At 42.8% G+C, this 19,467-nt stretch overlaps 1 protein-coding gene across 1 annotated transcript; it reads right to left on the reverse strand.

The window, feature by feature from the left end:
* Nucleotides 1–201: 201 nt before the first annotated feature.
* vax2 (ventral anterior homeobox 2) lies at nucleotides 202–19,224 on the reverse strand. The gene is made up of 3 exons (XM_053416560.1): nucleotides 18,990–19,224; nucleotides 14,449–14,636; nucleotides 202–681 (listed from the first exon to the last, which is right to left on the reverse strand). The coding sequence occupies exons 1-3, from the start codon at nucleotides 19,222–19,224 to the stop codon at nucleotides 202–204; spliced, it is 903 nt and encodes a 300-aa protein (XP_053272535.1).
* Between the last annotated feature and the right edge of the window lie 243 nt (nucleotides 19,225–19,467).

A 19,467-nucleotide genomic window follows, 5' to 3' on the forward strand; every position in this document is an offset into this window, starting at 1 on the left:
GCTGTGGACACAAAATGGTGCCGCGAGGAAAAGCAACCTGGTCTCTTCCTCTTTTTCCACATCTCTCGTGATCCAGGGTGATTTCTTTCCCCCCGTCTGCAGCCATTCAGTGTCCAACGGGCCGCGGGGGGGGGGAGGCCGAGGAGGAAAGCTCTCACGAAGACGAGTCCCGGTCCCCTGGCGTCCACAGAGACGCGTTACTTAAGAAACCGTCTTCTTTCCACCCAGGTCGGACTCCTTCCTGTCCAGCCGCATGTACGGCTCAAAGGCCGAGGAGCCGCAGCCGTAAGAGGACGACAGTTCGTGATGAGCGCCCCCCAGCAGCGGCATGGAGAAGCACAGGGAGTGAGGCGGGGGGAGGCCCAGCCGCGGCGAGGGCGGGGTGCCGCCCAGGGACGGCAGCGACAGCCCGAAAGTCCCCCCTGACAGGGAGCCGGGTGGAGTGCTGCTGCTGATGCCAGGAGAGGAGCCTCCACCCGGGCTGCTCAGCAGGGAGCCGTTGTGAGGCCCCAGCAGGGAGTTGTGAGGGGGGGCGGGGCCCGCCAGGAGGCGACCCTGCTCCAGGAGGCGCAGGATGTTGCAGGTGGCCAAGGACTCGGACGTGGAGGAGGAGCGTTTGTCCGAATCTTTGGTGGTGTCCTTCTTCTGCTTGGTCCGGCGGTTTTGGAACCACACTTTGACCTGAAACAACAAAACCAGGAAGAAATGTTCGTCATCATTTTTGCTCCAAATACAAACTTTGTCGTGAAATGAGAACTTAAAAGGGTAGGAGTATTCGCAGGGGGTGGTCGTCCGGGAAGAAATTAGAGTTTTATGCGTTTATTTGTCAGAAAAGCAACAGAATCTTCAGATTTTATGTCAGTTTTGAATCTGGAAAAGGACCAAAAATGGTTCCTCTGCTAAATATGTGAACCTCATGAAGTATCCACGTGTTCTCTTGTTTTTAACAGGTGCAGATCCTGGATGTTTCAACAAACATTTACATAAAAACCATCAGGAACCCCCCCCCTGAACCTTCATATGCCCTAAAGTTTGAGGTTTTCCACAGAATGAACTCTCACATACGTGTACGATTGACTTCTTAGTGACCTGCGCTCGCTGCTCATCTCCCGTGTTGCATGTTGAGCGCTGCGAGCGGCGAGAGCACGCAACGCCTCAGCCACAACCCGGTCATACGTGTGTACCTCAGGCTGTAGTCCCCCGGCACCAGCCATCGGATCAACGCTGTTGTTTTTCTCTGCACATTTGATCATGGTGGGTCCTGTGCGCTCTCTCCTCTCTCACACTCCACAGCTCTAACAGGCCAGAAGTGCACATGTGGGAGAGGGGGGGGGGGGGAGTGATATACTCGCGCCAATGCATCCTGCAAATATGATGCAAAAGCACCAGGAGCTGAGATATTGGTGCAGGAGGCTGCAGAGGTGAGAGAAAATACAAGAACTCATGATCTCCATCGACATCTGCATCTCATCACGGCAGCAAACTCTGGAGTTCCACCACACGAGCCGTCACGCCACCGGCAGCAGGTCGAGAGGAAAGCTCGGTGAACTCTGCCTGTCCTTGTCCGCCATGTTTAATTGATGGCGGCACAGCGTGGCTTTGATGTATAGCGTGTGGTAGAGCAGGGGCTGGCTGAGATGCTGATTGGAGGGCACGGTGGGGTCACAGGAGATCGCTGCACGGAGAGAGAGACCTCCGATTGGAATCACACACATGGAAAATGGATGCGAGCGCGGCCGAGTTACAAGAGGCCTCATGCAGACTCTTCATCTCTCGCACTGTGGCAGCGGGGTTATTAAACCCTCCTCTTCTTCATTTTGTACATTTAGTTTTTTCACAGTAATTCACAATCGTCACTCCAGATAACGTAATGTGGCCTTGAGCTGTGAGGCCTGATTGAATTAAATGGGACTACTTGGCCTTGGTATGTGTTCTACTGAGTGACTTTCCAGTTAATCAATAAATCAATGAATTATTTGGTTAAAACAAATTAGAAAAACTGTTGAATATTGAAAAAAACATGTTTTTTAATCTATATGATCCTGATAACGCAAAAAAAAATTATACATTCTCTCCATTAAAACTGTAAATGTGTCCCATCTTATAGTAAAACATGAATTCATGTCATAAAGCAGTGTTTTTATGACTGGATGTCACCAGATGAGCAGCAGGTTTCTTTCCTCTCGTCCTCTCGTCTTCACTGAGGAAGCTCAACCGACAGTGAACTGAAAGTTATTCTGATGTTTCCATGTTTCACAGAAATCTAGTCGTCTAATCCCCGAGCCGAGGATTTAAAAAGAAACTCACAAGCCTGTGAAACGTCTCGGGTTTAATTTAATGGATTAAAAAAAAACTGGACAATCATCGTACAACGGCGAGATGACACGTGAAAATACACACAAATAAATGAATAAAGTGTCTAAAGACTTGGTGAAGGTGCAAGGCAGGCACAGCAGGAGTATGTGCACACACACATTCACAGAGAGGTCACATGTGAAGTGGACACACACACACACACACAAACACACACACACACACACACACACACACACTGTGAAGTCATCTCACATGACCCCGTGTCTCAGTAACACCCTCCACTCTGATCCAGTACTTTTGGATGTAGAGTCAAGTTCTCGGGGGGGTTGAGATATTTTAAGGTTTCAGTTGCACAAAAGCAACAAACTTCAAAAAAGCATCTTAACTTAAATTTTTAGTCTAAAACAACTGGTGAGCAAATTCCTGTAGTTTCCTCTCAGCTCTGTTTTGACTGGAGGAAAGCAAGCGGCCTTCATGCAGCCTTCTGTTGAAACCCCCGTGGGCGGCACAGGGTCAGAACTCAAAGTGTAGGGAGCCGTCGGGCCGCCCGGTGTTAACCACGCCATCAGAGCAGTATCAGGTCGGCCTGGAGGCGCGGCTCAACAGGCAGTGAGATCATAGCTTCAGCCACTGACCACGACGCAAATAATGGGATCGGAGAGGATCCCGGGGCTCAGAGAGGAACACTGACGCCAGCAAGTCTTACTGGGAGCCGAAAGAGGCACGAAGGGGGGGGGGGGGCCGGCAGTGTCTCCCTCCTCTCGGCCTCTCTTCTACGTTCACACTCAGATCTCCTTCTGCATTTGACTCCATCGCCTGCCTGACACCCACGTCCCATAAAAGGCTTTCACTCCAGATGAAACCGCCGCCTCCTTTACCCCCCCTCGCCGTGGGCGGGGCTTGGCCTCGTGTTCACACCACGGCTGAGGGGGGAGGGGGAATAAAAAAACCTTGATGGTGTTTTACAGGGATTTGATTCGAGGGGGAAATGATGAGAAGAGAAGAAGGCAAAGCCGCCCTCGGTACATCTACACTATTGGATGTAAATCCTTTTTAATGGGATCCAGGGTTCAGAGCTGGGGCAGAGATTACCAGGGGAGATCTAGATCCCGCGTGACCTGCATTTGCCCCGACCTCGCCCTCTGCACCCCCCCCCCCCCCCCCTCGCTGCACTCTGGCCCGCCGGGGCGAGGACGTGGTCCGGGCCCGGGTGAGGAGGGCGGGGCTGAGGCGAGGAGGGCGGGGCTGAGGCTAGGAGGGCGGGGCTGAGGCGAGGCCAAGACTCACGGGGAAAGTGATGAGCAGAGCAGGGAAACAGGAAGTTCACATACTCTGTGAATTAAAATCCCTGTTATTATGTTTGTAGGTCAAACGTCCATTAGTTTAAACAGTTAACGTCCTGTCATCAGTCTGTTGGTGTTAAATCAGTCGGCGACAAATCCTTTAAAAGACCAAAACTAACTGTTCTACTGAGGATATACACATACAAATACCTCAAAAAATATACTTTCAATGCGTTTTACTGGCATATTTGTATAGAATATGTCCATGTTGTATTTGCATATTGATGTTTCTATTTTATTTATTCTGGATTCAGTTTATTTTTATATTTTATTCTTACATTTGAGCAGCTGTGATCAATAAAGGTCTTTCTTGAAAACAGTCATTACAATTTACCCCAAAAAACGAGGGATAGATCAAATAAAATACATTAATTAAATGTAAAATTTAAAATGTTTTGTAATTTAGTAAAACAAACCTGGGAATCCGTTAATATGAGGGATCAGTCGTATTTGGATAAGGGTTCATATTTCATCTTTAATAATTGATTGTAATTTAATTTATGAAAAAATAGGACGGCCATTAACATTGTCAAACAGGAGTAAATATTTAATATATTAGGATCTATTACCTGCGGTGGATTAATTCTCATTTTATGAACTGTAATATCACCTCGGGACAGTGAAATACAATAAACTACAGACTCCAGACTCATAGAAAATACTTCCATATTATAAATGATGAATTTATTTCTGTTCTTTTCTTTGAATTAGTATCTTTCTTGATAATTAAACAAAAATAAAGAATATTACAAGACAATAAAGAAACATTTTCCCACCTCGTTCATTTGTTACGTGACAAAGGAACGAGAAAGAAGTATATTAGTAGTTTTCTTTACCTTATTCTAAATTTTTTAAGACGACATAAGGAATATATATGATGTATGGAACTTTTATATTATATTATATTGATGAAACTAACTTTAATCTAATTGGGTTCTAAGTTTCCTCCCTGTGTTAAATCCCACTCCCCTGTCTCAGACCCAGGTAGCTGCCGTGTAATCGAACCACGTGTTCGGGGATGAAAACCCAAATGATGGAGGGTGAACGTCGGCTGGATGAATTCAAGGTCAGGGCGGCGATGATGAATCCGTCCTGTAAACACGGCCCAGTCGGGCAGAGGTCAGCCAATCGGAGGCCTGCGTTGTGAAACCGGGCAGCTGCAAACAGAGCGTCGGCGAACTGGGCTAGAGGTAGAGAGGTTAAGCCAGATCAAGACCCAGTGTAGAGAGCATCCCTACGTGGGATCCATAAACCAGCTGAGCTCCGCCGTGTCCCAACGTGCACCTCTGATTGGAGGAAGTCGGAATAAAGACGTTGATTCAGATGTTTTTCTAAATAATTCTCACTGTTGTTTTAATTGGTTTTGTCCTTGTTTCCATATCACTCTGGTTTTTAATCACTTTATTTCCCGGCTCGGCCTCGAGGCTGAACCGAGCTAAGCCACGACGACGTGAAGCATCAACAGAAACATAAAGCGATAAACCCCCCCCCCCTGCCTGTATGTTTTAATACCCATAATGCAAAGTGAAATGCAGGATTGGAGCGGTAAAGTCTTTAAGGAGGACACTTGGTGTCTTTCACATTTTCCATGATCCCTGCAGCCGCCTGGTGATCCCACCATGACCCCGGGCAGACCCCCTGATCCCAGGCATGTGATGAGCCGCAGCAACACAATGAAAACTCTTTGACTGTACCAGGCGGACCAGCGGACAGGCCACTGTACGTCACGTAGAGGACTGATGGCCGCCTGTGTGTGTTCAGCTCCGGTGTTGACGAATTTTCATATTTCCTGGAATATTTAATGTAATCGCAGGAATTTAGATAAATTACCTCTATATATTTAAAAAAATACATTCATATATGAAATAACACAAGATGCAGGGTTCTTTCCAGACAATACAAAATAAGTTGCATAGATAAAAACATAGAAATAAGAATGATTTAAATCCTTCTCCTTCTAGTATTCTCCTCTCTCTCAGAATCTGAACAGAAACTGTAGAAACTGAATCCATGTTGTTGTCAGTGTTGGGATTACAACACCGAACCAAAAACCATCACTGTGGCAGCTTCCTCTTCCTTCCTCCTCGTCTGTCTCCTTGCTTCCTCTCCTCGTCACCCTGACTCCAAACCTCACACCAAAAAAAACACCATCACCACCATCACCATCACCATCCACTCTCAAACCCCTCCACCGCCGCAGCCCCCCCCACCCCACCCATCACCTAACCCCGCCCGCCTGAACCCGGTCTGGTCCTCCATGGCGGCAGCACATGTCCAGCCAGGTTCAGCCAGGGGTTAACGCCGTCTTATAGAATCGCTGGTAGATATGGCTGCTTAATCCTCCTTAGCACAAAAGCACTTGGGACTGTTATGAGGCCCACCTCTTTCTACGTCCCTCAGCCCCTCCCTCTCGCTCTCCTGTACATCCATCCCTCCCTCCATCTATTCATCCCTCCATCCTTCCCTTCATCCATTTATCCATCCTTTCATCCATCCATCCATAACAGCCTTTACCTATGATGAGCTACACTCATTCAATAAATATAGAAACCAATTCACCTTCAACTAAAAACATGTCTTAACCATGAAAGCTCATGATGCATAAAACTCTGTACACTGTTTTCTATATTTTTTTATATTTATAATTTAAGGAAGACAAATACATAAGAGATTCAACAGACAGAAAATCAACATGTTAGAGCCGGACTGATATGAAGGTTTGGGGGCCGATAAATATTATTATTATTATTTACCTTATTATAAACATGAACTCTGCCAAGGCCCATCAGTCCCCTTAAGAATCCATATTAGATCTAGATTGTTATTAGGATCCGCACAAAATGAAACACACTCATAAATATCAGCCCCGTAAACATGTCTGATTTGTATTCATCAAGATCCAGGAATTACTCTGTGAGAAATCCACAGAAATATAATAAAAAGACGAATGGTCCCACAATGTTAAAGAAAAGGATAAAAAATTCCTGGATCTTCCTCCTGAACTGGATCAAGCCCAAAATTCTACGGGTTCTTTCCGGACCTTTGTTGCATCCTTCTACCAAATTTCATTGAAATCGGCTGAGTAGTTTTTGTAGAATTCTGACTAACAGATGAAGTCTGATGAAAACATAACCAGAGGTAACAAACTACAAATAAAAAAGAAAACACAAATACAAACAAATATCAAGAGTTTGATTAACCAAATAAAATGTACGTAAAAATATAGGTGCATCTTTCCTCTATTATATATTTGATCCTTTATGTTTTCATAAGTGACATTTTTTGTACGACCCCGGAGGAGGGATCTCTGATGTTTTTGTTAAATAACAGATTTTGGCACAGGAGAAAATTGTCCAAGTATTTCAATATTTTAATTTTCTGCTTCTTTATACTACATTTTTACACCAACAACATTTACCTGATAGTTACTGTGACTTTTTCAGATTCATATTTGACATAAAAATCATGTTTATTTCATAGAATATGTTGTATTAGGTAAAATTGTGAATTAATACTGTTTAAAGAAAATCTAGAAATAAAATAAAATCCCTTTAGATAGACTTTATTATTGTTTTATTTTATGCAATTTTCTGCTGCGTTTTTTTGTATAAATAATACAAAAATATTTACACAATCTACAACTGTTCTACATTAATGTTTGGACTCATTGTGATTATTACTTGTACATTTTCAAAGGCCTCAGTGTCATGGTTCATATATTATTGGTTCCTCCCGATTTTTCATGTATATAACTGACACAATATGAATTCAGACTGATGTCAGTTTGTGATTTTACAAAAAATAGTTTAAGTTTTTAGATATAAGTGTAAATGAAGGTGAAACAAAGACAAAATATGAAATGTAGAAAGGCCTCGATCCAAGAAGCTTCAAAGCAGCACTGACTCCAGCAGCGTTTAACTCATCATCCATAACATTTCAAACTTCATTCTGCAGAACCAGACTCTTGTTTCTTAATGAGGTAGAAGTGCACGTGTGAATTCCCTCATGAAAATATGGCCGTGCTGCGTGAACACATGGTGAGGACTCAGACGTCCCGCTCTGCCGGCAGGTGTTGGTAATCTGCTGCCCAGGTAATCCTCCACTTTAATTGCATTACACATTTTGCCAAGCGAATAACACAAAGTGGCTGCATGGAAAACCTTTGAGATGAGTTCACACCCAAGGCTCACGGGGTGTGTGTGTGTGTGTGTGTGTGTGTGTGTGTGTGAGAGAAGAAAAATTAAACCTATTGTTTCTAATTTTGCTGATTTTCACGTGAGTCTAAGGATTACATGCTCCTCCATATGTTGGAAATTTACACCATCCTAACACAGACACACACACACATACACACACAGACACACACACACACACACACACACGCATCCATACACACATCACTCTGCCAGAAGCTGATGAAACAAGTCAATTCAATCTGAGAGTAATTAGGGACAAACTAAGTGTTCATGTCCATTATGTCCTCTGAGGATCTAATCAGCTGATTGACAGGTCGTCTCCTGACCATCCCTGAGTGGGACTGAAGCTCCTCCCCTCAGGAAGACGCTCTGGAGACAGTCAGAGGAAAGAGTTGGTTCCTTTACGGTACGAAGGCCAAACATTTGCACTGGACGCACAAGGCCACAAGTGTCTGTGCGTCCGTCAGCGTGTCTGTCCCTCTTCCTGTCTCTGTCTCCATTCACACTGTGGGGACAATCCTCGCCCTGTGCAGCCGCCTCTGTGCTACATCTGCACAGACACACACGTCATGGCCGGGTCCTCTACGGCCCAGACGGGTGGCCAGACACCGGCTGTCTGGGCCCATCATGGAGAACAATACACACAACGAGGACATTCACTGAACGCAGACCCACACAGGAACACAACTTGTCCTCTTGTCTCAGACGGACTCAGAGATGTGGGACCTTCTCTCCAGGGTGTGGAACCAAAACCACGTTTTCCAAGACTTTAATTTGGAAACATTTGTCTCTTTTCTCTTTAAATCAGTGGACAAATTCAAGCCCATCACATTTCCTCTGTTTCTGATCCTTTACATCATATTTCACTAGTTACAAGGACGGATTTAAAAACCTGAGAAGCAGCTGTAACGTCTTAACAAGGAATTCAGAATGGTCCCGTTATTTTAAACACTTTTCTAAATGAATTTCTACAGTGGTCATATTGTCTTGATCCATTCTGACACACAGTCACCACCAGTAGAGGGATGTGAGACCTGCACCCTGCTGCCATCACCAGTCACGATTTACCAGTGCTTGGTCTATTGACATTATACTGACAGTGGCATCATCCGCTCCCAGTCCACAGATCTGTTCTTTCTTATACTGCTGAAGATACTAAAAGTATGAGCTGAGAAATACCTGTCAGCCCTCGTCTGAAAGTTTTCACAGCTTCCACTAAACTGTGCCGGAGGCTGTTTGGACTCAAGTATTTGTCTGACTAATAGAAACGACAGCAGGCAGAAGACGAGGGGAAGTGTCACCCTGATGTCTTGCGACGTAGAGACCTGTCGCAGGTCGGCTGTGTCAAATTCAGGTGGGTGGTGATGCTCAGATCAGATCCAGGAGCTGAGTTTATTAACCTTAAATGTGACGAGGGCAGGTGCTTCAGGAGGCGGATGAACACTCGGTGGCACAAGAGCATCTGAATGCTTTCATTATATGTTTTTACACATTTACAAATTTGTCCCTGCAGGCCACCATACACCCTTTGTGACTGTCAGCCAGGAAAACAGAGAAACTGTGTTAAAAAAGCCCAACAGAATGAATTTGATCTATAATAGAAGCTTAAAATAAGATTTAAGTAATAAATGCAGTTTAAAATAAATGTCAAAGTACAAACTTAAAAAAAAAAAATCTATTCTCAAAATGATCAAATTGTTTTGTTTTAGTTTTTTTTAAATCCATTGTGACCAAATAAGGGAAACCAGATGCAAACATTCAGCCACATCTGTGCGTTGGGCAGCCGGCTTCACATTAAAGATTAAACAGGGCCGAGCTCCCTCCCATTTGCTGCAGGATTAAACCAGTTTAACTCGGCACAGGGGCCATTAAATCCATAGCTTCTCCATGCAAGAGCAGCAAACAACAATGGAGTGATACAATGGCAGCGAGTAACGTCAGCTGCACTCAACTCAGGACGACTGTGGAGGAGCTTAAAGTGACCACACAGTGTCCTGGCACCTCCTGGAGCCTCCCACTGACAAACCAGTCCGAACAAACAGGGACACGCTGGACAATGAGCAGAGTTTTGGTCGATTTCTATATTTTTGCAACTGAAGTGTCCGGCAAAGTTTTAAAATCCATAAAAAAGTTGGTTTTGAGGTGTTTAAAACACAGCTTGGAACTACTTTGCGAAAATGTGTAAAATAAGGTGTGGCTGTTCCATATGTGGAGATTTACTATAAATTCCCATGTGTGTGGATGTGAAACTAGAGATGAGGAAGATTCCACTATGATTCACATGCAACATACCTTCACAATAAGAGCTGGAGCCTCCATGAGCATCCACAGGGTCCCCCATAAGAATCTGTGTGCGTGTGTATGTGTGTGTGTGTGTGTTTGTGTGTGTGTTTGTGTGTGTGTGGGCACCCCCCCTGCTGTGGTACCCTGTGGCGGGAAGCCACCTGCAGGGATGAAGGGACAGCTCTGAGCTGCAGGTAATGAATTACTCAGTAACGCGTTACACCAGAGTGTTAAGTGAAAAAGAAAAAGAAAGTTATAGATTTGCAAAAAAGTTTGCGTACACACGTTTTATTTATCTGGAGAGTCAGATATCGTAATAAATCTTCATTCAGGATTTGAAGAGCTAGGCGATTTTTACTTTTTAATATTTCTGCTTTGATCTTTGATGACATTTGTGGGTTTACAAGCGTTGGAAGATGAAAAATAAGAATTAAGACATTTATTTGAAAGAATTTTTGACTGATCTCATCAGAAAAGTAACGAAGAATGAGCCATGGTCGTTGTTTTTTTTACCACACAACGGTTTTACGCGCTTTTACGCACTGCTGTCGTTTCGTTTCACGCACATTCGTCCAGTTCTGTTCGAGGGGAGGGTTTGGGATCGAGTCTGAGGTTTTATCAGGACGAACGTTTGGCGCAGTTTCACTTTAAAAGACAAGAAAACCATAAAAATATGAGACCGTTTCCCCAGAGCAACGTTTGCATTCGACAGTTTATTAATCCAAAGGCTGCACGTCATGACGAGAAACTCTGGTTCAATGGGTTTAATAATTTATACTAATATATTTTTGCATGAATAAGTCATTTGTCCATCTATTTTCAGAAATATTAACATGGAAACGTATTTGTCTTAAGGTTCTGCAAAGGTCTCTGTTTGCGTGCGTAAAAGAAAGATTAAAAAAACTTTAACGTTTCTGTACGAGTCTCTCTTTTTACGTGCGTGCGTGCATGTGCTTCCTATGTCTGCTGCCTCATTGCGTGCTCCTTTTGAATACCTCAGCAAACTAATTGGAGTTACACCATGGGTCAATGACCAAATCCCCAAACATTGTTAAAAAAACACTTAACGATCCAACCTCTCTGTAATTAGTATTTGTCTTTTCAGTCACAGAGAAAGACGCCTGTCACGTTTATATAGGCTAAGCATGTAGCCTGAGGTCTGTTATATAGTCTAAAGATGTTATATGTATAGCCTTTATATTTGTTTAAAGTGACTGCGGAATTACTTGGTTGCTATAAACCTTATAGATAAAAGACGAAGTGGGAGTTGAGTTGATTCTGGATTTAGTTGAAATCAAGTATCGAATCTTATTGGCTGGATTTGGTTGTTTTAGCGAAACAAAATGAAAAGCACTTCACCAGGAATAACATTATTCCACTTATGACGTCTCCATTTAATCAACAGACTTAACGAGAAACGAAAGAACCTTTTCCCCAAAACTTAAAGAACACCGAGCAACACGGTATAAAACACAAAACTCCAAACTAAACTAAAACAGAAAGTCTGGAAAATAAGAGCAACAGGCCTGAAGGAGCCTCTGTTTATTATTAATAATGTTTAAATAACTAAAGACACTGTTCAGATAGATAGATAGATAGATAGATAGATAGATAGATAGATAGATAGATAGATAGATAGATAGATAGATAGATAGATAGATAGATAGATAGATAAAAAGACGCTTTAAAACCATTTGAACGTCAAAATCCAATTAACTGCAGTAACACGCAGAGATGAATCCAAACGAGCTGTTTTAAAACGCACCCGTATGTTTTAAGCGTCTCCACCTTTTCCTCCGTGTGATTTTTCATCAGTGGATTTGATTTGGTTCATTTTCATGACGCGTGTTTTGTCCCCGAGCAGAAAGGAGGCGATAATAAAACAGAACTCGCGACTAATGCCACGAAAAAGCCTTTTTGATCGCGCGTGAAAAGCTGCTTCGATAGCGACGCAGCTTTAAGACATTTCTGCACAATGGGCCTAATATCTCGCTCCGCCATCACCGAGGAGACTTTTATTATTAACATGTTGTTCTCACTTGAAGGTCAGACGGGTTTTCATTCAGCCAATCCTCGGCTGCAGCAGCAGCAGGAAGCTGGGGCCCTCCCATTAACACCCCTAGTGTCAGCACTAATGAGGGACACAGTGGCTGCTCTGTGCTCCACACACACACACACACACACACACACACACACACTCACAAACACACATACATACACACCATCCCATCACCTTTATGTTTGAGTCCTGGTTTTTTGTGTGGTTAGATAATACCGCTGCTTTATGGTGGTGCGTAAATTCCTCCATGTGTTATTTTACTTCCTTCAACAAGTGTTTAAAGAAATGTCTCGAGGACAAAAGGCCCCGGAAACAAAACCCTGCTCTCTATTAGCACGAGCGAGAATAAAATGTGCAAACGTCTAAGTGTTTTCGACACTTTTACTTTATGATATTTTACTTTGAAGGTTTGTTTTTACGAGGTTTTCGTTGTGAAACACGTCACAGTTTCCAAATAGCATTATTTGTCATAATCGGCACGAAAAAGGACCTTTTAACACAATATGTGATCATAGCAGGAAAAGCACTTATATGTTTTAACTTTAAATGGTTCTGATCTGTTCTAACGTTCTAAAAAACCAAGACCCTGAAAGTGAAGCAGCTAAATGGAACCAAGCCATCGTTCATTTAATTATTTATATAGTTTATCTGTGCTTTTTCCCACTGTAGCGTGTCTGTAACTGTATAAACCGTTATTGTCAGTTATTTTATTTTGTCTACAGACGCGTGAGTTGCTTCATGGAGTGCGTGAAAGCGGCGCTCGTGACACCACGTGTGAGCCGGTTTTCAGATGGATAATAAAAGTTCAGGGATTCGTATTAAAATGCTTTAAATGTCACGTGACGCAGCTGAAGGCGCACGATTTACGCTGCTTCACATGAACTCCTCTCAAAAACGAAACTGAAATTTAAAGCACACAACATATAAACCTACACTGTGTTGAAAAAATAGTTTTTAAAATGCTAAAGACCATCATAGTTATTAAAATACCGTTCGTGGAAAACTGTGCACTTCAGCCGAATAGAATGTCACAAATTATTTATTTAATATTTGTAAATCTAAATCTAGAAAATAATATATTATTGGTTTGTCTGACACTTCTGGTTTATTGCTCCTGTGTCACTTAACTCTTCTAGGAGTGTCCTATATATAGGCCATAGCGTGTGTGTGTGTTTGTGTGTGTGTGTGTGTGTGTGTGTCCATCTTAAGACTAACACAGAGGGGTGGGGCTCGTGGCGCTGCAGGGGGGTTTTGAATGTGTGTGTTCACACTGAGCAGCAGATACAACCACAATACCACAACAATACCACAACAATAACAACAACAACAACAACAACAACAGCCACAAACATCCAGAACGTGACCATGTATTTGTTTAGTAAGTGTAATACTCAGATCTGCACAGCGTCTGGGAGACTAAATAAGAAAGAATTGTTTTTTTAATTTGTTTTTAGTGGAAACTGATCACTTGTAGGAAGTGGTGATTATTTCCCACTCATTCAAACAGCCCCGTGACGTCAGACCTCACTGGAATGACTGGTGCTGTTGAACTGGGAATCAGACGGGGACAGATATAAATAAAGACATGTGGACTCATCTGATTTTGAGGTTCGATGCAACCCACTGGTTTAAAAGCGTTTTTTAATTGTGTATAATTTTCATGCATAACTTATTTAAACTTCAAATTCAAACATAGATGAACACATTTTGAAATTGAAAATGTAAAACTATATTATATTAAACTTAAGGCCTCTATTCTGACTTGTTTCCACTGAGTTCATTTACATTGTTTTCTCTATATCTCCATCTCCATACAGTTGCCTGTACATTCACATTAAACACACAAATGTTTGTGTTGTTGGACTTTAAACCTTCAATTGTCCATTTTGTCAAGGTGGAGAGTAGAAACCCGTGTTGGGCGTGGCAGCTACTTCTCCTGTGTCCTCTGTGATTGGCTGATTAATTGGCTGATGAGCCAATTAAAGCCTCTGAACGAAGCAGAATCACTTAGATAATAAATAATAACACCTGATGGATTTGGTCCCAGAATTCTGAGCTACCACTGTAAACTACTTGTGAAAGTTTCTAGCTTTTAGGCTACAGAGGCCTGATGTGTTAGGTGAATTCAATAATGGACTCACATTTGGTGGAAACGCTATTGTTGGTATTAAAATATTTAGGTTTTGTATTTCTTGGCTTATTATCCACAGACAGTTCCCTCAGACGAGTCCCGGTCCCGGTGTGTTCTTACCTGGGTCTCGGAGAGGTTCAGCTGCCGGGCGAGCTCGGTGCGCTCCCGGCCCACGACGTACTGGCACCGCTGGAACTCGAGCTCGAGCCGGTACAGCTGCTCGGCCGTGAAGGAGGTCCGCGTGCGCTTGGGCCGGTCCAGGTCGAGGCCTTTGGGCAGGACGATCTCCCGGATGGTGCCTTTGGCGTCTGTCCAGAGGAGAGAAACGCAAAATGTCAGTGGATTTTCCTGCAGAAAAACTACAAGTTCAGACTCTCCTCTGATTATTGTGAGATATAGAGTATTAAAACATAAATATACAGGTAGTTGGAGCATTTATAAATAGAGAATACAATCAGAAACAATCCAAATGGACGCACTGGTTTTGTAGTTTTACGCACACACACACCTTCCTCTGGAATGAGCGAAGGCCTTAAAAAGCTAAACTGGTTTGACACTGGGAAGATGTGCGTCTTTGGGATAAACAAACTACAAATGTAACACGAGGGCTGGTTCAGAACAAGCTCTGTGAGAAAGACGAATTTTTTACGCACGTCAGTTGTAAATAGCAGATCTTGTCTGTGGTGTGCTTTTATCAGTGGATGTGTCGGTTCTCATAATAAAGCCCCAGTCTTGTAGTTAACCGACTTCATGGTCTTTAATCCACGCAGATTAAAAACTGAATCACCGGTTGATGTGTCGGGGGCCAAAACTCAGACTCAGATAAATTCCGCTTGAACCGCCCGCGTAACGTGATTTCAGCCACTGGCTACGTGGGGAAGTGCACGTCCTGTTCTCCTGGTGCCAAGTGAGACGGAGTGAAACAGAACATCGCAGGTGGAAAAGACTTTATCCGAAACTTTATCTGGCACGTCACGTTGTAATGAGGATAATAACACTGTGCGTAAACCTGCTCGTTGGAGTCCTGACTGTGAAGCCCTGCACCGAGTGTACAGCTGTGTGTGTGTTTGCGTGTTTGTGTGTGTGTGTGTGCGTGTGTGTGTACACTTGTGTTCTTGTTATTATTATTTTTTAATTCTCTTCTTCCTTGGTTGAGGCGTGTTTTTGTCACTGTTGTTGGTTTGTTTCCCTCCAAGTGATCTGCTATCAATTTGATTTATTTATCTGCTTCGATATGTTCACCCTGGTATTGTTTCCAAAAATAGCTAAAAAATCTGCTAAATCTGAACTAATTTAGATAATATCAAACATTGAAAAGTATAAAAACTACACGTTTTAAAAATGTAATTTAATGTCAATATAATATTAGTGATCATGGACGAGGGGGTCAGAAGTTCCACCCAGCCCTGGATCCACAGACGCGTTGAATATCCCAAAAAATTGAGAGAGAAAAGAATATAAAAAATCGTCATGAAGTTTTGCAATAATCGCCAAATTACTATTTTTAAAATAGTTTCTTTCCACAATAAAAATAACTCCGCGTCACCGTTGACTCCACAGCAGCCGAGATTTGCTCGTATTTCTCACATCCGAGGCCAGACACGACCTCCTCTTTGTCCATGGTTTTGAAGTCATGAAATATGCAAATCCAATAAAATATGAAGAGTTCCTGAATTAAATATGAAACAATACTGATTGAACCAAACATCCAAACTGCAAGAGCAACAAACACGGAAAGTTCATATAGACTTTCTCTTTTTCTTAACACAATAAAAAGGCACAAATAAAAACCTTCCTTCTATTCTGTCGTCGTGCTGATAAAGTGTTAAAACGCAGCAGGAGCTTTGGAGGAAGGACGCGTGCGTAAAAAGCGTAATATACGTATGAATTAAAGGAGATAATGAAATGGTGACTTGTGCAGTCATATTCACGCACTTATCTTAACCTCTGCGTTATATTCTCAAGTGTTTATTTAGCCGACACACGCACGAACCACGCAAGAAAAAAACACGAGAGATCTCCATCTTTACGCACACGCATCACGACCGTGCGTCATGTGTCGCCTGGGGAAGTGGGTTCGGCACCACACGGGCTACAAAACGTCCTCAGATCACACGTGCACGTTTATACAGAGTCGTACATTTTTAAATATTTTTTTATAGTTGTGGGCTCCCGAGGCCAAACCCCAGAAAAGCTCAAGCTGTGATGGAAACATGCGCAACGAGAGGAGGGGGGGGCGGCGCAGACCTGCTGACCTCCCGGTGACCTCGGCCTCTCTGCGGCAAACTGGAGCACCCAGACTTCAGCTTAAAAAAAAAAGAAAAGAAGAAAAGCCCTGACGCTGCAGGCCTCTAGAACGAGCTGTACGAATGTCTGAACCCAAAGAGCACCAGGCCCGAGTCCTCCAGCTCCTCGTGCATGAACTCCATCAACCACTGGCTGATGCGGGATCAGCTCCCAGGTTCACAGACAGGAGACATGCGAGGACCTGCCTGTCGAACATCACAACAGCAACGATAACCTGGACTTTGTTTATGTGGAGAAGGAACAGGAACCAGGACAAATAGAGGATAAAGCGCGTAAAAGTCTCACTGGTGCAGCAGCTGAATTATCTAACAGGACTATTACTAATACTGGGAATAGGGGAATACAAATAACGTGTTATTATTATTGTTCCAGCTGCTTCAAATAGAGGCCACATCTCATATGGAGCTGATTCCTGCTCTTTTTTATTTTAAAGCTGCCTCTTCGTCACTTCTCTCGTGTTTCTGCTCCTCTCACCCCCTCATCATCATCATCCTCCATTTAAAACCAGCCGTGACATCAACACTACCCTCGTGTCCTCGTGCTGACTGAGCTGCTCCTGGATCAGGACACAGCACCGTTCAATACAAGATCAGACCAACCAGGCAGCGGCCATCGTATCCACAGCGTCCGCCTGCAGCCGGGAATTGATAGGCCGACATATTGACTGTGTCCAATGCAGCCAGCAGCAAAAACCACACACAGCTGCTAATTTAATTTGAATCATATTTTTCTTATTTTTAAATAAATGTTTCCAGGCAATATTGTTCATGGAAATCCAAAATCTAAAAATCATATATACAAGCAGGAAACTTCCTCATATATTCCACATGTTATATATTCTATATGTTCCCTCATTTAACCGCTAACAATATTTATGTTTACGCGCTTTAACAATAATAACAAATGTCCTGAAGGAAAATAACCTTGTTAAGCAAATACACATGTATGTAAATATAAATGGGTTTTCTTTATGATTTTATAATGTGGTGCTTTTCAATATTTTCCGTGTTTATATTATCTGCACAGTTTATTTTATTTTTTACAATTTAACCTGCTAATATAAATATTTTAAATGCCCACAAATATTGAGGGCATTTTAAGGTGTGATGTGTCTTTAATAGAATATTTAATACAACATAAATAAATAAAAACAAAGGGATATTAGATATTATTAGAGACACTGTGTGTTTGCTGATTGTATATATTTGTATCTGCGTAACGTTTATATTTCTCTGGATGTTTCTGGGACGTTGGTTCCACTCAGAGACCAGTGGCCTCCTGCGTGAGGGCGTGGACACTGGACACACACTGCATTAAATATTATTCTGCTGTTCATTAACGCAACGTTGGCACACAAAGGCAATCAGCCACTGACATGTAAAATAAAACACACACACACACACACACACACCCTCTCACACACACACAAACACACTCTCTCTCTCACACACACGCAGAGATTCATAGTGTTAGCAGATGTGTGTTTTTCTCCCAGCTCTTGTGTTGGTTAACAACACAACGATGAATTTCACCTGCTCTTCATCAACTGTTGTGTTAATATAAATCTTGTTTTTCTTTTTGATCTCGTTTACAAACCTACAGCAACATACATGTGCTATATATCAATATTTAATATATATAAACGTGTATATTTATTATGAGTAGACACAACAGCAATATTTCAGAGGCTTTATTTAATTATTTTGAATATTGATTAGACCAATTGATTTGTATATTTTCACATGAACAAAAGAAATTGATATAAATGGGACACGTTGTGCCAAACGATAATTCTGTGACTTCTGTCATTCAGAGAGCTGTTTGTATTTATTATTTTAATTTTAGATTATTGTTTTTCTTTAGGAGTGGAGTGTTGTTACAGTTTGGTGTGACGGAAGTGAAAGTAGCTTATTGTTAGCACAGCAGATGCTTGTTGTATCCACCCTGTAGATATTAATCATATGTATGGGAGCTTCAGTCAAAGTTTCACACACTATTTTACTTGTTATTACTTTATTCAAACTAATTAAATAAAGCTCAGGATATTTGTTATAACAGTCCTAATGTTTTAGTTATTTTTAAATGAGAGTAGCAAGGAAATACATCTAAATAATGTCATTAAAATTCAGTTTTACAATATGTGTTTATTGTAAGAGTGTAATCAGCGTGTGTGTATCTGGAGTGCAGCTTCAGATTATGACCTGTTATTGTTCTTTCATTCTTTAAACCACATTATTGTCTCTAAACCAGCAGTGGATTTAAAACCTCTCTTGCCATCTCGTGGCTTTGACCTGTGAGAGTGGGTTTTTACGCACAGAATCAAACTGCTGTGGGCTTTGTTGTCGCGCACTTACCCCTCACTAATATCCTCCGACAGTAGTCAGGGTCCACTCCCAAAAGTTTGTCGTGTCCGTCTTCGCTGGAGGAGGTCGGCGTGGACGCGGAGGTCCCCGGGGTGTCGTTGGAGCTCTGCACCGGGGACCGGCTCCCGATCTCGGCGCGGCACTTCGCGTCCATCCGGTCCGCACACAGCGGGTTGGGTCCACAGCGGTGGCTCCCATCGCCCATCGTCGTGGCCTGATCGAACATCTACAAGTCGGCTGCAGTCTCTTCTGGATGCTCGCTCTCTGCTCCTCCTGTCTCTGCTGCTCTGTCCTCTCTCTCTCTCTATCTATCTCTCTCACCCGCTACACTTTCTTCTCCTCTTTGCAAGTGTTCTCCGGAGACGAGGAGCGCATGCCCTCCCTCTTCCTCCCAAAAAGGAAACAAGTAGATCCAGTTACAAAGGAGCCACGCGGTCCAGGGAAGGAGCCGGGGAGAGCTTCAGGTGTC

Source organism: Pleuronectes platessa, chromosome 23 (assembly GCF_947347685.1).
Source record: "Pleuronectes platessa chromosome 23, fPlePla1.1, whole genome shotgun sequence".
Lineage (NCBI taxonomy): Eukaryota > Metazoa > Chordata > Actinopteri > Pleuronectiformes > Pleuronectidae > Pleuronectes > Pleuronectes platessa.

Coding starts and splice junctions, on each gene's coding strand:
- vax2 (XM_053416560.1), bottom strand. CDS start 19,224: ATGTTCGATCAGGCCACGACGATGGGCGATGGGAGCCACCGCTGTGGA. Junction 14,637..18,989: donor TCGGAGGATATTAGTGAGGG/GTAAGTGCGCGA, acceptor TCCTCTGGACAG/ACGCCAAAGGCACCATCCGG. Junction 682..14,448: donor TGAACCTCTCCGAGACCCAG/GTAAGAACACAC, acceptor TTGTTGTTTCAG/GTCAAAGTGTGGTTCCAAAA.